At 39.8% G+C, this 16,768-nt stretch overlaps 1 protein-coding gene across 6 annotated transcripts in view; it reads right to left on the reverse strand.

Annotated features, from left to right (window-relative positions):
- CD99L2 (CD99 molecule like 2) overlaps positions 1-16,768 on the reverse strand; it is a 105,942-nt gene that overhangs the window by 51,665 nt on the left and 37,509 nt on the right. For all 6 annotated transcript variants that reach the window (XM_082376173.1, XM_082376171.1, XM_082376170.1 and 3 more), the window contains one exon: positions 2,089-2,148. In XM_082376173.1, the coding sequence (XP_082232299.1) occupies positions 2,089-2,148 (60 nt within the window). The remainder of the gene's footprint in view (positions 1-2,088; positions 2,149-16,768) is intronic.

Consider the following 16,768-nt stretch of genomic DNA (forward strand, 5'->3'; position numbering starts at 1 on the left):
AATTTGTTGATCAATCTAAGCAGGTGAGCATTCCTCATGTATGCCTGACTCTTACACCAGAGACCCAGCCACAGTAAGTCCTTCCAATGAAATCAGTTAAAGAACAATAATAATGGCTGACACTGAGCACTCACCTTGTACCGAGTCCTCTGCTGAACACTTCACAGGGGCCATCTTATCTAACCCTTACAATTATTATTAATTTATTATTATTAACCTCATGCAACAGATGAGGAAACTGAGGTGCAAAGAAGTCAGATAACTCACCCAAGGTAACAGTTAATAAGTGGCAGAGGCAGGGTTCAGACACAGGCAGTCTAACTCCAGAGCCCGTGCCTTTCTCAGTCTTGAACATACAAAGAGACCTCTCAAACTCATTAAAAAAAAAAAAAAAAAAAAAAGACAAGCAACCTGGCAGAAAAATGGGGAAAGGATATGAACAGACAATTCACCAAGAGGAAAATGCAAATGGCAAAAAAAAATATGATTTTTTTGTCCATGATACTGGTAAAATGTTTTTGATTGGTAAAATCTGGCGATGGTACGGGTTTGGGGGAAAAAGGTACTCTTGTAACAGTATCAGTGGGAGTAGACGATGGCACATGCATTGTGGAAACAATTTGTCAAAATCTATTAAAATACAAAATACATATACCCTTTGGCCTGATAGTTTCATTATACTTGGACACAAAGGAAATAGACCAGAATGTTCACTGAAGTCCCATTTGTAATTGTGCAAAACAGAAACAAACCACGTGCCTGCAAGTAAGAAGTGGCATCTCTGGCCATGGCCAAAGCCACACCACTGGAATGCCAGCTCCATGAAGCATACGTTTGTGAATGAGATAGAGGTATAAAAATATAGATATATAGATAATATAGTGTGTTGAACAGTGGCCCCCAAAATACATAGCCAAGTCCTAAGCTCCAGAACTTATGAATGTGGCCTTATTTGGAAAAAGGGTCTTTGCAGTTGTAATTAAGTAAAGATCTTGAGATGAGATCATTCAAGATTATCCAGATGGGCTCTAAAACCAACAGAAAGTGTCCTTATAAGAGACTGAAGAGGAGAAGACACACACACAAGGAGAAGGCCAAGTGAAGACGGGGGCAGAGACTGGGGTCATGCAACTGCAAGCCGAGGAGCACCTGGAGCCGCCAGAAGCTAGGCTAGGCAAGGAAGCATTCTTCCCCTAGAGCCTTCAAGTAGGCGTATGGTCCTACCGACACCTTGATTTTGGACTTCTGGCCTCAAGAACTGTGAGTGAATAAATTTCTGTGGTTTTAAGCCACCCAGTCTGTAGTACTTTGTTACAGCTGCCTGTAAGAAAGGAAACTAACATAGATAGCTATATTCACTCAGGTCTTCAATACATATTCAGTTTTTTTAAAAGTTGTGAAATACATATAACTGAAATGAAAAAAAGCCCTACACATGTTATGTAAAACAAAATCACTGAATAATCTATGAGTACAGATGTTCACAACAGCAGAGAAAACTAGTTGGGACCAGCATATCTCAAACTGACTTAGGAAGCTCCCTCTTGGGATGGGAGTGGGTGTTGTAGGATGGGGAGGGATCAATGGAAATATCAACTTTACTTTCTAAGCATTCATGCATTTTTTTAAAAGAATGGTTTAAATTTTTTTCTCAAAAAAAATGTAAAGAGAAACTGGTGACAAAGCTTAGCATTTGAGAGATTACCTGTAGATACCGTTCTAAGAATACCTGTTATAAAAATATCTAAAAGGAGAAACAAATCCTTTATCCATTTCCAAGTATCTTTTTCTGAGCTAGAAAAAGATAGTCCTTGGAGGCCACTGCTGAGGTGTCACACCAGTAAAGGCTATGACTTGAGCCAGAGAAAATCCTGTATCAGTTACTGCACATTTTTGGTATTCTCCACAAAGGAAACAAAGGATTTTAAATATTCAGATTTTCTTTAAATAATGCAATTTATGATAACCATGTTATATCTGATCAAGTGAAATACAGGCCACCTATTGTTTTCCCTGAATGTGTATTCTGAATGGGTAAAGCCTATTAAGCATTATTATTTGCTTTTAATAGTTTGATTTACTACTCACGCTTTACTGAGGAAGTTTCTTCCAATGCATCCTCCAGACTGAAACCAACGTCCCCAGATCCTAAAAATTAAAAAAAAAAAAAAAAAAAGATTTTTAAATGTAACTGCCTTTGCAAGACACAAAATAATACTGAAATACTCTTGTAATGGTCACTTCCCTTTAGACAGTGTCATGAAGATAATGCCACAAAAGGAAATCAGTTGAAACCACCCAAAGATATATTGAATTGATATCCTTTGACAAGTAACCTATTGCTACCAAAACAATAACAACAACAAAACAGTCTTCAGTCTACTTGAAGGCTGAAGGCTCAACTGTATGAAACATGAAGTACAATCTTACTAAAAAAAACTTTATAGTATGACTTTTGCAACAGGGAGTATCAGAGCCCAAAAACTCCACTGATAATGGACAAGTTCTTCCACCCCATCCCGTCTCTCACACAAAGGCTGCTCTGCATTTTGGCAACCCAGGGCACCTTCCCCCCTGATCCCAGCAACTACACCTAGACTAGTATCTCTGACTGATTACACATAACTAAAAAGGCGCTGGGGAAGAGTTTTTCACAAGAGAAGTTGTCCTCCGAAGTGGACCTATCTGCCCAACCCTGACTGCTATTGAACTTGACAGCTTTCATTCCCTCTAGATGGGCATGTAGTTTCCCACGGGGGTATATACATTAACTCTCAAGCAAACCACTATGCATGTATACTGAAGTTGAACAAATAAGTAAATGGACAGTGGATTATAAAAGCCAGGTTTCTCACTGTTGGAGAGGGAGGTTACAGATAAGAAGAGAAGGCTAGAATGATCTATGTGATAGTGGATCGGAGTTGGAGACCTCAGTAGGAACCACATTTAGCTTAATATATATACAGATGGTTACATACAGAAATATTCATAAACATGTGTATATACATGGGTTAGTATGCAGATATATATTCCCTTGCTCTGTCAGGTGAAAAGACCTAGAAGCAACAACACCCCAGTAGCAATGAACACACCGAGCACCCAGATCCTGGTTTCTAAATACCATTCTCCAGTAAATGGAACCAGAGCTCCTTGGAGATATGGCTGATTCTAGAATTGGGGCAGGAAATATCTAGATGAGTTTGGAGCATCTTACAGTGCTAGAAGTACTTTAAAATATATTGATATTGGTTGGTATATGTCAAAGGACCACAGGGCCGACTGAAAGAGTTCTCAATGGCTAAAGCTGGAACAATTTTAAGCAGCAAAATAAAGTGGTATTGGATTATGACCCTAAGTATAAAATAAATTTCCATGAGTCCAGGCTGATATAAATAATTGAACAAAAACATAAAAAGGAGGGAATAGAAGAATTCAAATTAATTTATATAGATATTTCTCCTCTCCGTAAGTGTAGACTTCCTTCCAAGATTACAGTATGAGAAGGTGGGGGGAAGAGATAGTAACTTTACAGTGGAGAAACCTGACAAACGCTACATCAGCCAGGCAATCAAGGTTAACTTTAACAGTGATGAGTCATATTGATACTATATTCCCTTGATATGATGTGATGACAAGGGCACTATACCTGTGTGGTCTTCCTCTCAAGGAAGTGTAACTCTATAACCCCAGTATAATCATAAGGAAAACATCAGAGAAATTCCAATTGAGGGGCATCCTACAAAATACCTGACTAATACTCCCCAAAACTGTCAGGTTGTCACAAACAAAGTCTGAGAAACTGGCATAGCCTGAAGAGCCTAAGGAGATGTAATGATGGAGAGTCATGTGGTACCCCTGATTGGATCCTAGAATAAAAAAAGGACTTTAAGTAAAAACTAAGGAAGTATGAATAGAGTATGGACTTTAGTTAATAATAGTGTATCAATGTTGGTTCATTAATTGTGACAAACGTACCATGCTAATATAAAATGTTAATAATGAGGGAAACTGGCCGTAGAGCACATTAGAACTCTTTGTACTAGCTTTGCATTGTAAATCTAAAACTGTTCTTAAAAAGTTTATTTTTAAAAAAACATTTTCTATAGCAAAAAAAAGGGGTAATCACTAAAAGAGTTATATGATATATAACCTCTAACTTATCCAAGAAAAAAAAAGAAAGGTCAACACCAACAACTAAAATTCAATTCAACAAAAGTCACCAAACAGAAAAAAGAAACAAAAACATGTTAAATAGAAAACATGGACTTTAACATAATATGTACACTCATATTAGTAAAAAGTGAGTGTAAATAGAGTAAATCTCCTATCAAAAGATAAATGGGGACTTCCCTGGTGGCACAGCAGTTAAGAATCTGCCTGCCAATGCAGGGAACACGGGTTCAAGCCCTGGTCCAGGAAGAGCCCACATGCCACGGAGCAACTAAGCCCGTGCGCCACAACTACCGAGCCTGTGTGCCACAACTACTGAAGCCCGTGCGCCTAGAGTCCATGCTCTGCAACAAGAGAAGCCACCGCAATGAGAAGCCTGCACACCACAATGAAGAGTAGCACCTGCTCGCCACAACTAGAGGAAGCCCGCGCGCAGCAAAGAAGACCCAACGCGGCCAAATAAATTTTTTTTTTTCAAATAAATTTTTTAAAAAAAGATAAATGCGATAAAAAATTACTATATGCTGTTGACAAAATATACACCTAAAACAAAACATATATATATAAACATATATATAAGCATATATATAAACATATATATATAAACATATATATATGTATATAAAATAGAGAAATATATCAGGCAAATGCTAACAGGAAGGAAACAATATTAATATAAGACAAAGATAAAATTTAAGACCTAAACCTCTAAACAGGAAAAGAACAATATTTTATGGGAATAAAGCATATAATCCACCAATAAAATAAAAGTCTTACACTTAAAACCTAGCTTCTAAAATTCTAAAGTAGACTTCTGCTTCTTGCTATGATGAAATAATTGGTATCAGATTAGCTTTCCCATCATAAACGACCATAAAATAGACAAAACATGAGGCAACAGCTTTCAGCATTGAATAAGCACTGAGAGACCGCAGTCCCTGAGATCAGGGAAATCATGACAGCTAAATCCAACAGGTGTTCCTGGATTGGATCCTGAACCTATAAAGATCATCACTGGGACAATCAGTGAAATCTGAATGAGGTCTGTGGACTACATGGTAATACTGGATCACTGTCAATTTCCTGATCTTGATGGACGTACTCTGGTTGTGGAGGAGGGTGTCCTTGTTTTTAAGAAATGCACACTGAAGTATCAAGAGGTAATGGGCACTGATTCTGAAATTGTTCAGAAGAAAAGTATTTGGAGATACATATACACACCAGAGCAAATGTGGTAAAACTGGGAAATCTAGGTGAATAGTAAATGGGAATTCCTTGTATTAGATATTACTGGAACAACTGGTGAAACTTGAATGAAGTCTTAGGATTAGGTAGTATTAACGGATCAATGTTAATTTTCTGATTCAGATGGTTACATTGATGATATACAAAAGGATGTTTGTAGGAAATGGACTCGAAAGTATGCTGTGGGAGAAGAGATGATAGGGCATGGTAACATATTCTTAAATTACTGGGGGGAAAAAAGTTCCGTGTACTGTACTTGCAAGTTTCCTGCAGGTCTGTAACTGTTTAAACATTTAAATAATTAAAATAATTTAAATATGCATATTTCTTAATCCAATAATTGTACTTCCAGGTACATGTTACAGAAAAATACTTATACATGTGCCCAAAGAGTTATGTACAGGATGTTCATAGCAGTACTGCTTACAACAGCAAAAAGAAATGGAAACAGACCAAGTGTTCAAAGAAGAATAGTTGAATTAAATATGGCAAACATGGTTCTTCAATACAATGAAATGTTCTGTAGCTGTTTAAAAGAATGGGATACTCTCAGTAAACTAGGACTAGAAGGCAATTTCCTCAACTTGATAATGAATATCTACAAAAAACCTACAGCTAACATGATATTTAAGGGTGAGAAACCAAAGCTTTAGAAGATCGGGATCAAGGCAATGATGTCCCTTCTCACCACTGCTTTTCAACATCATACTGGCAGTCCCAGCTACTTCAATAAGAAAAGGAAAAAAAGGTATAAAGATTGGGAAGGAAGAAATAAAACTGTCTTTGCAGAGGACATGATCATACAAAATAATCCACCACCCCCCCCCCAAAAAAAAACCCAAAACAAAAAACTCCTGGAACTAATAAGTAACTACAGCGAGGGTGCAGGATATAAGGTTAATACAAAAGTCAATTAATTTCCTATGTACCAGCAATGAACAAATGGAATTTGAAATAAAAAACACAACACCATTTACATTAGCGGCCCCCCCAAATAAACGCCTGATATAAATCTAACAAAATTTGCACAAGCTCTATATAAAGAAAACTACAGAACTCTGAAGAAAGAAATCAGAAGAGAACTAAATAAATGGAGAGATATTCCATGGATAGGAAGACTCAATACTGTCAAGATTTCCGTTCTTCCTAATTTGATTTATAGATTCAGTGCAATCACAATCAAAATGTCAGCAAATGATCTTGTGACTGACAAACTGATCAAGTTTATATGGAGAGGAAAAAACCCAGAATAGCCAATACAATATTGAATGAAAAGAACAAAGTTGGAGGACTGACAACTACACAGCCTCAAGACTTACTATAAAGTTATAGTAATCAAGATAGTGTGGTATTAGCAACAGACAAACAGATCAATGGAACAGAATACAGAGCCCAGAAATAGACCAACATAAATATAGTCAACTGATCTTTGACAAAGGAGCAAAGGCAATACAATGGAGAAAAGATAGTCTTTTTAACAAATGGTGCTAGAACAACTGGACAACCACATGGGAAAAAAATCTAGACACAGACCTTACACCCTTCACAAACATTAACTCAAAATGGACCATAGTACATTGTCTTTTTGTTTTGTTGATAAAAGCTTTTGCACAGCAAAGGGAACTAAGTTGAATTAGGTTCCATTTATTTTTGCTTTTATTTCCTTTACTTTAGTAGATGGATCCAAAAAAATATTCCTGCGATTTATGAGAAGGAGTGTTCTGCCTATGTTTTCCTCTAGGAGTTTTATAGTATATGGTCTTCCATTTAGGTCTTTAATCCATTTTGAGTTTATTTTTGTATATAGCATTAGAGAATGTTCTAATTTCATTGTTTTACATGCAGATGTCCAGTTTTCCCAGCACCACTTATTGAAGAGACTGTCTTTTCTCCATCATATATTCATGTTTCCTTTGCCATAGATTAGTTGACCGTAAGTGTATGGGTTTATTTCTGGACTCTCTATTCTCTCCCATTGATCTATGTGCCTGCTTTTGTGCCAGCACCATACTGTCTTGATTACTGTAGCTTTGTAGTATAGTCTGAAGCCAGGAAGCATGATTCCTCCAGCTCTGTTCTTCTTTCTCAAGATTGTTTTGGCTACTTGGGGTCTTTTGTGTTTCCATACAAATTTTAAAATTATTTGTTCTAGTTCTGTGAAAAATGCCATTGGTATGTTGATAGGGATTGCGTCAAATTGGTAGATTGCCTTGGGTAGTATCATCATTTTAATAATACTAGTAAACAGAATACTGATACCCAGAACACAGTGTATCTTTCCATCTCTTTGTGTAGTCTTCAATTTCTTGCATCAGTGTCAAAATGGATCATAGACCTAAATATAAAACACAAAGTGATAAAACTCCTAGAAGATTAACACAGCAGAAAATATAGATGACTTGGGTTTGGTGATGACTTGTTAGATACAACCAAAGGCATGATCCACGAAAGAAAAAATTGATAAGCTGGATTTCATTTAAGTTAAAAAATTCTGCTCTGCAAAAGACACTGCCAAAAAATGAAAAGACAAGCCACAGACTGGGAGAAAATATTTACCAAAGGCACATCTAATAAAGGACTGTTATCCAAAATATACAAAGAACATTTAAAACTTAACAATAAGAAAACAAAGAACCCCATTAAAAATGGGCCACATCCCAAGAATCCCTGGTGACTAGTCTTCTCCTGCAGACCTGGGATCCAGGCCCAGGTATATGAAAATATGTTTTCCAAAGAAGATATACAAATGGCCAACAGGTATATGAAAAGATGCTCAACAACACTAATCATCAGGGAAATGCATATTGAAACCACAATGAGTTATCACCTCACACCTGTCAGAATGGCTAGAGTGAAAAAGACAAGAGCTAAGTGTTGGTGAGGATGTGGAGAAAAAGGAATCCTTACGCACCACTGGTGGGAGGTAAATTGGTTCAGCCGCTATGGAAAACAGTGGGTCTTCAAAAAATGAAAACGAGAATTATGATCCAGCAAATCCCACTTCTGGGTATACAGCCAAAGGAAATGAAATCACTATCTCAAAGAGATATCTGCACCCCCCCCCACACCATGCTCATTGCAGCATTATTCACAATAGCCAAGACATGGAAACTACCACTGACAGATGAATGGATAAAGAAAATGTGGTATATAAATACACACCATAGAATCTTATTTGCCATTAAAAAGAAGGAGATTCTGCCTTTTCAACACATGGATATATCTAAGAAGGTATTATGCTAAGTGAAATAAGTCAGACAGAGAAAGACAAATACTGTATGATCTCACCTGCATGTGGAGTCTAAAAAAGCCAAACTCATAGAAACAGAGTAGAATGGTGGTTGCCAGGGGCTGCAGGGGTGGGGGAAATGGGGAGATGTTGGTCATAGGGTATAAACTTCCAGTTATAAGATGAATCAGTTCTAGGGATCTAATACAGTATTATTAGACAGTAATATAGGTGACAATAATTAGCAATTTTCAGGTATATAATACACTATTGCTAAGAGGGTAGATCTTAAATGTTCTCACCAGACACACACAAAAAATGGTAATTAGGTGAGGAGGTGTTAACTAATCTTATCATGGTAATCATTTCACAATATATACGTGTACCAAATCATCACATTGTCAATTATATCAATAATGCTGGGGAAAAAAGAGATAAAGAAAAATTAAAGATATGAACCATGTGAGTCAGAGTTGGTGTATGCCTTGTTGGAATGTTTCTCTAAAACTATACACATAAACAAAAGCTGACCAAGAAAAACACAACGGGCCAAAGACCTTAACATACACGTCACCAAAGAAGACAGATGGCAAATAAGCATATGAAAACATGTTACACATCCTGTCATTAGGGAAAATCGAATTAAAACATCCAAATGGCCAAAAATCCAGAACGCAGACAACAGCAAGCACTGACAAGGATGTGGAACAAAAGGAAATCACATTACTGCTAGGAATGCAAAATGGTACAGTCACTTTGGAAGACAGTTTGGTGGTTTCTAACAAAACATACATACCATATGATCCAGCAATTCTGCTCCTTCATGTTTACCCAAAGGAGTTAAAAACTTATGTCCGAACAAAAACTTACACAAGGACGTTTATAATTTCTTCATTCATAATTGCCAAAGCTTGGAAGCAACCAAGATGTCCTTCAGTAAGTGAGTGGATAAATAAACTGTGTTACATCCAAGACAATGGAATATTATTCAGTGCTAAAAATAAATAAGCAATCAAGCCATGAAAAGACACAGAGGAACCTTCAATGCCCATACTCAGTGAAAGAAGCCAATTGTAAAAGTAACACAGTGTATGATTCCAACTATCTGACATTCTAGAAAGACAAACATTAAGACAGTAAAAGGATCAGTGGTTGCCACGGCCTGTATGGGGTGGAATGACTAGGTGGAGCACAGAGGATTTTTTTTTTTTACGGCAGTGAAACTACTCTGTATGATACTCTGATGGTGGATGCATGTCATTACACATTTGCCTAAACCCACAGAACGTACACCACCAAAAGTGAACCGTAATGTAAACTATGGACTTTGGGTGATAATAATATTGTCAATATAGGTTAATCAACTGTAACGAAGGTAGCATTCTCGTGGCGGGGGGCTGTTGGTAATGAGGGAGGCTGTGCATGTGTCGGGGCAGGAGGTATATGAGAAAACTCTATACCTTCTGCTCAATATTGCTGTGAACCTAAAACTGATATAAAAAAATTAAGTCTATTTTGAACAAAAGAATGGCATAAGCCTATATACTGACATGGGAGAAAGCTCCAAGATACAGTATTAACTAAATAAAGCAAAGTGCAGAGAAGTATTTTTCCATGAGTGTGTATCTACATTTATAGCTGTAAAAATCTTCTGGAAGGTAGCTTACACACAGTAATTGGTAACAGTGGTTATGTTTAGGGAATGAGAAAAGTGGTCAGGGAGGAGCACTGTACCATTAATTAAAACCCTTCTCTTTTTTTGTTTTTAATCATGTATAAGTATTTATATTATTATTATTATAAATAATTTTTAAAGTTCTGTATCAACCCCTCCAAAATCATAAGCCAATCATCCTACAAAACTCTATCCCTACTTTTTCACCCCAGAAGTGAGAGAGTAGGTTCTTCCAAATAACACCTTGTACAAGTAATAATGTTTATAGCCTCAGCCATTCCCCTGTTTGCTGATATATCCTGCTATATGTCATTAAGAGTTAAGAGCAATACAACACACATTTTTCCAAAGAAGACATGCAGATAGCCAGTGGGCACATAAAAGGACGCTCAACATCGTTAATCACAGGAAAATGCAAATTAAATCCACGATGAGATCACCTCACGCCTGTCAGAATGGCTACCATCAACAAGAACACAAATAACAAACATTGGTGAGGATGTGGAGAAAAGGGAACCCTCCTACACTGTTGGTGGAAATGTAAACTGATGCAGCCACTGTGGAAAACAGAATGGAGGTTTCTTAAAAAACTAAAAATAGAGCTACCATATGACCCAGCAATTCCACTCCTGGGTACATATCCCCCCAAAATGAAAACGCTAATTCAATAAGATACAGGCACCCCCCCAATGTTCAGAGCAGCATTATTTACAGTTGCCAAGATATGGAGGCAACCTAAGTGTCCATCAACAGATGAATGGATAAAGAAGATAGAAGATGTGGTGTACACACACACACACACACACACAGTGGAATACTACTCAGCCATAAAAAAGAATGAAATTTTGCCATTTGCAACAACATGGAAGGACTTGGAGGGTATTATGCTAACTGAAATAAATCAGACAGAGAAAGACAAATACCGTATGATACCACTTATATGTGGAATCTAAAAAATACAAAAAATTAGTGAATATAACAAAAAAGAAATAGACTCGTAGATATAGAGAACAAAATCCTGGTTACCAGTGGGGAAAAAAGAAACAGGGGAGGGGCCAGATAGGGGTAGGTGATTAAGAGGTACGAACTAGTATGAATAAAATAAATAAGCTACAAGGATATATTGTACAACACTGAGAATATAGCCAATATTTTGTAGTACCTATAAACAGAATATAACATTTTAAAATTGTGAATTACTATGTTGCATACCTGTAATATAAAATATTGTACATCAACTATACCTCAATTTTAAAAAAAAAGAGCAATAACACAATTCTGCAGTATTTATTAATCCCTCGTTGACCTTGGATTCAATGGACCCAAACCATCTGTGGACAAAACCATTCAAAATCTCAATCTACATCCTGAGCTACTAAGACTTCAGAGTCTATAACCAAGCACAGCTGCTAAGATCAAGATGGGAACAAATATTCTCATGAGAGATACCACACCTCAAATGGTCTAAAATAGGGTTGTATTGTGGTGATCATTTTGTAAAGTACAGAAATATCAAATTGCTATGTTGTGCACCTGGAACTAACAGAGTTGTAGGTCAGTTATACTTCAATAACAAAATAAAACTGTACCAGGGAGATAGCTCCATATCAGAAAAAAAGAAATAAAAAAGGGTTGTATCCCACAGCTCTTCTATGTAACGTATAACTCAACGACTCAGTTTGGGCATAGCAGACAGGAATCCTGTGCCTCAGGCACAGATTCACCCCCTGGCACAAGGCACACCCTAGAAAGCAGCTGACTCAGCGTAGGCTCAATTTACAAGGCCCAAATCACTGCACCTGGGGGGCCAGTGTTCCAGCATCCAGCAGAAAAGTTATCTCGCTCCACTGCAGAGGGCTACAAATTTCTTTTAATGGAAAAAGCATGTAGTGAGCTGGTCACACCTATCTGAAAACATACGGCAGAACTTTGGAAATCGTACCCACAGGCTTGTGTGTGTCCTTGAGAAGATACATCTAATAAGGAAAGTGCCAGTTCTATCCACAAATGCCCCAGCAGCCTGAGTCTGTCCTGAAGTGGATTGTGCCCCTTTGGGAGGGAACACAAACTTGACTTTATATTGCAACCTGACCCACCGTGCCTGGGTGACTGGTGTCTGAAGCTAAGGGCACATTTAATGAGGGCTATAAAACCAGGCACAGCAGGCCCTTGTTAGAGGTTTCTGCCATGAAGTGGCTGAGATCCAGCACCTGCCCAAGCCTTGACTGAAACATCTCATCCACGAGAGAGCCCATCTGATGTGCCCCTTAAGTACCTTTCATGTGGATTTGATCACTCCCTCCCTCCCTCCCTCCCTCCCTCCCTCCCTCCCTCCCTCTCTCCCCTGTCGTCCTCCCACCCTTCTACTGAGCTCATCCTGAAAGCACACCCACCCCTGTCAGGTGTTATGTTCATCCTCTCTAGCCCTGCCCTGTCCAACATGGTAGCTCCTAGCCACATGCTGCTATTTAAATTAATTAAAATTCAATAAAAAATTTAAAAATTGAGTTCCTTAGTCACACTAGCCACCTTCAAGTGCTCAACAGCCACGAGTGGCTGCTGGCGACTGTGTTGGACAGGCCGACAGAGAACCACCCATCGTCGCCGCTCTAGACGGTGAGCTGCTGGAAGCAGGGATGAGGCCTGGCAGCGAGAAGGCCCTCCCTCAAGGTGTGTTCCCTGTGACCATCCAAACTCTGTCCCCGTGCTGTGAGAGGGCTACCAGTAGATCGCACCTGATATGACTTTGTAACAGATCCATTTGGGTTTCATGCCAAGAGCAAAGTCATCTCTGCAGAGGGAGAGACTGCTCTCTCTGCTGGATTCAGAACTGCAGGGGCAGCCGGATCTCTGCTTACTGAGGATTTCAGAGGCAAAGTCGCAACCTGGCCAGGGAGATGCGTGCCTCTCGAGTGCCCAGTCACATCCATCGCCCCACTCTCTGAGGATGGTTTCTTTTCCACCTTTTTCTTTTGTACGTATAAGCAGTTTTCAAGTTTTGGGGAATGGGTCCGGTACAAATCCTAAATGAATAAATATTCACCCAAACTGCTTTGGTTCTCAAATTTTCAAATGTTGTCCCTTTTCTGTGACTGAATAAGAACCCAAGGGAGGGAGTGGCATGGACATATATACACTACCAAACGTAAAATAGATAGCTAGTGGGAAGCAGCCGCATAGCACAGAGAGATCAGCTTGGTGCTTTGTGACCATCTAGAGGGGTGGGATAGGGAGGGTGGGAGGGAGGGAGATGCAAGAGGGAAGAGATATGGGAACATATGTATATGTATAACTGATTCACTTTGTTATAAAGCAGAACCTAACATACCATTGTAAAGCAATTATACTCCAATAAAAATGTTTAAAAAAAAAAAAAAAGAACCCAAGGGACATCTGAGACTAGTAAATTGTAGATGCCTCATCTTAGGATTTCCCATTTGTCTATCCGAGTGAAGCTTCCATAGATACCGAAACTACATTTAAGTTTGTCCGAGAAAGCCAGGACAACACCCACCTGCCTGGCATCGGGGCTAGTGCCTGCATCTATGCCACAACTGCAAAGGAATGGAGTTAGTTATCCAAGAGGAACTGACTCGGTCAACAGCGAGGCTGTTAACAAATACAGAGAAGATCCACACCAGAAGACGGGTCAAAATGAAATTCACGCTGGAGGGGTCAAATCATAACCCAGTAAATATAACCGCGGCACAAGCCCCTTGATCATCTGAGTTCGGGGAATAAGACTAAAATCAGCCCCAGAAGACTGAACCTCCTGACGTAGGGGTGGGGGGACAGCTTGATTGAAGCTGAAATGAACCATGGAATGAGGATGTTCTACTTTAATATGATAAAGACCTCGGCCGACACGGCTGCGTGTAAAGCCATGCATTTCCCCAGCCCTCTGGCCGGGGGCCACTGGGCCGCGAGTAATACAAAGCAAACCTGCAGGTCAGAAAAACAACTTCCCGCCCCTCTGCTGCAGGGCTCCCTGCCGACCACAGAGATGCTCCTGAAAACTGCCCGTGGGGAACCTCCGCGACAAAGTCATCGGCACGCATGGTCAATTTTACAAGCGTCTCTTTGAACACACTTTCTCTGTCTCCCGCCTCGTGCTAGAGAGGGTGGGAGCAAACTGAAAACGCTGTTAGGCTCGTCCCCGATTTCCCCGAATTTCTGCACCGTTTTAACTCTTATTGCCTCAACCTAGATTCAAACGCATGTGTCTTGATAAATTTATGCTTTTACACCTCCAAGCGTGCTGAGTAATTAATATCCTCTGGGTTAGCTAGACGCTGCAGCCTTGCAAGGGAACATGAAAATGGCTTTCCTCTGATTCCGATTACTTAACGGATTTAGCTACTGCCACCTGAGCTCGCACCAGTTTCATGAATAAATTTAAAGCAGTCCCGGAGAGGACAATAATAGCGCAAAGGCAGCAGTTCACCAGAAGGCAGGGATCAGCATTTCAGTCCCCAACAGCCACCACCATCAACACATCCGCAGTGTCCAACCCAGGCAGCTGGCTGCCCGTATTCACAGGGCACACCTCTTGCCAGGCACCTGCTGTGTAAAGGGGAACTTGGTAACGCAGGGAAGGATGTAGATGCGGGTGACGTGGCTAAAAGTCTTTTTACGTATTTCCAGGAAGCGTCTAAGTGTCCTACATACATGGCAGGTAGCTTGATTTTCAATGTCGGGGGAGGATTTTTGTTTGTTTTACAAATTGCATAAGTCACTTTGCCGATTGAAAGGACAGTTTCAAAAAAATAATTAAGAAAAAAGAAAGGACAGTTTCTTCCTTTCCACAAAGAAAGGTACATGCCTATGATGGCTGTTCAGAGGAAATTCCAAAGGTTCTCGGAAAGCCTGCAAAGATAACCTTTTCCACAGAAGTCGGAGCTGACAGCTAGGGGACTCCTCAGCTAAAGAAAACTGCACTGGATACCAGGGGCTGGGGGACTGAGGACTGACTGCTAATAAGTATGGGGTTTCTTTCTGGGGTGATAGGAATATCCTAGAGGTAGATAGTAGTGATTGTTGCACAACCTAGTGAATATACTACAAACCGCTGAACTGTAGACTTCCAGTTGGTGAATTTTATGTTATGCGAATTATATCTCAATTTAAAAATGCAGTAGCTGTCACCAGGTATCGTCCCCAGCATTCAGCTCTGCAAGGGGGTACCCTGGGACCTTAGAGATCAGGGTGGGGAGGTGAGGACCAGAGCAGTTAATCATTCGGCAGCAGAAACAGAAATGGTCCTGGAGCCAGCAGATACGATGTCTCGTCACAGCTCTGCCACTCACCGACTGGGGGTCCTGCAGTGTTCACTTGACTTCGTAGAAGGGACCTGTTTCCCGTACGTAAACTGAAGCTACCACATCTGGTTGCCCAACCCCCAAAGCAATAAGGTGGATGGCATGATGGAAACAAAGCCACCATGGACAAATAAATAAAGTGCCAAGATGATGTACCAGGAGGCTAGGGGTCTCAGGATAGCCCTACGACAAGAGCACACTGCTCTTGGGGTCATAGTTTCTGAGAAGCAATGCGAGATACTAAGTGCCTTGCCAAAAGCAACCCTGCTGGTGTCACATCAAAATCTGGAGCCTAAGGCTTCCCGACTCTGGTCCAAGGCCATTTCAAGACAACACATGAGGATATCAGCGCTGATGACCAGCTTTGGAGTTAAAGAGCCTGGGGTCAGGTCCCTTTCTGCCACTCACCAGCAGAGACACCTTGGACAAGAGCCTCGACAGCTCTGTGCCTCAGTTTCCTCATCTGTAAAATGGAGATAAGAGATTCTACTGCAGTGGGTTGAGGCGAGGAATAAATTGGTCATTATATATAAAGTGATTAGCCCACTATCTGGCACATAGGAATCTCTCAATTATCAGCTACTATTATTATATTTGGTACTAAGTAAAGTAGAATTGCCTGGTAGATCTACAAGTAGAAGGCCCTCAAAAAATATGTATGAGTAAATAGCTTACAGGAGAGTATTAAAAAGTTCAAAAGCTTAATAGATGCAGACAGAACAAAATCACATTCTGATCTGAACTTACCCAGTGTCTGATGAACCTCTAGATCCTACTGATGTGATATAAGCCTGGGAAATCGAGGCATAAGAATGTCACAAGGCCATCCCGAAACACTTCTAAGCCACAGGCTCTTGACTAATAATCATCAATGCGCATGGCATTTCCTTCCCCTTTAGCCAACATAAACATAAACACAATTGGATATTGGTGTAATTAAAAATTTTTTTAATCCTGTGTAATTCCTTAAGTGAGGATGTTGCATAGATGGAACTAATCAGAGCCAGGCAGCGCGGAACAAGACCTCAGAGATCGGTTAGTCCAACCCACTCATTTCTGAGGTAAAGAGAATCCATTAAAAGGTTGATAGAGTTGAGGGGGTGGGTTGTTTCAAGTTGGTTAAACAAAAAC

The sequence above is a fragment of the Balaenoptera borealis genome (assembly GCF_965194805.1).
Source record: "Balaenoptera borealis genome assembly, chromosome: X".
In the NCBI taxonomy this organism is placed as follows: Eukaryota; Metazoa; Chordata; class Mammalia; order Artiodactyla; family Balaenopteridae; genus Balaenoptera; species Balaenoptera borealis.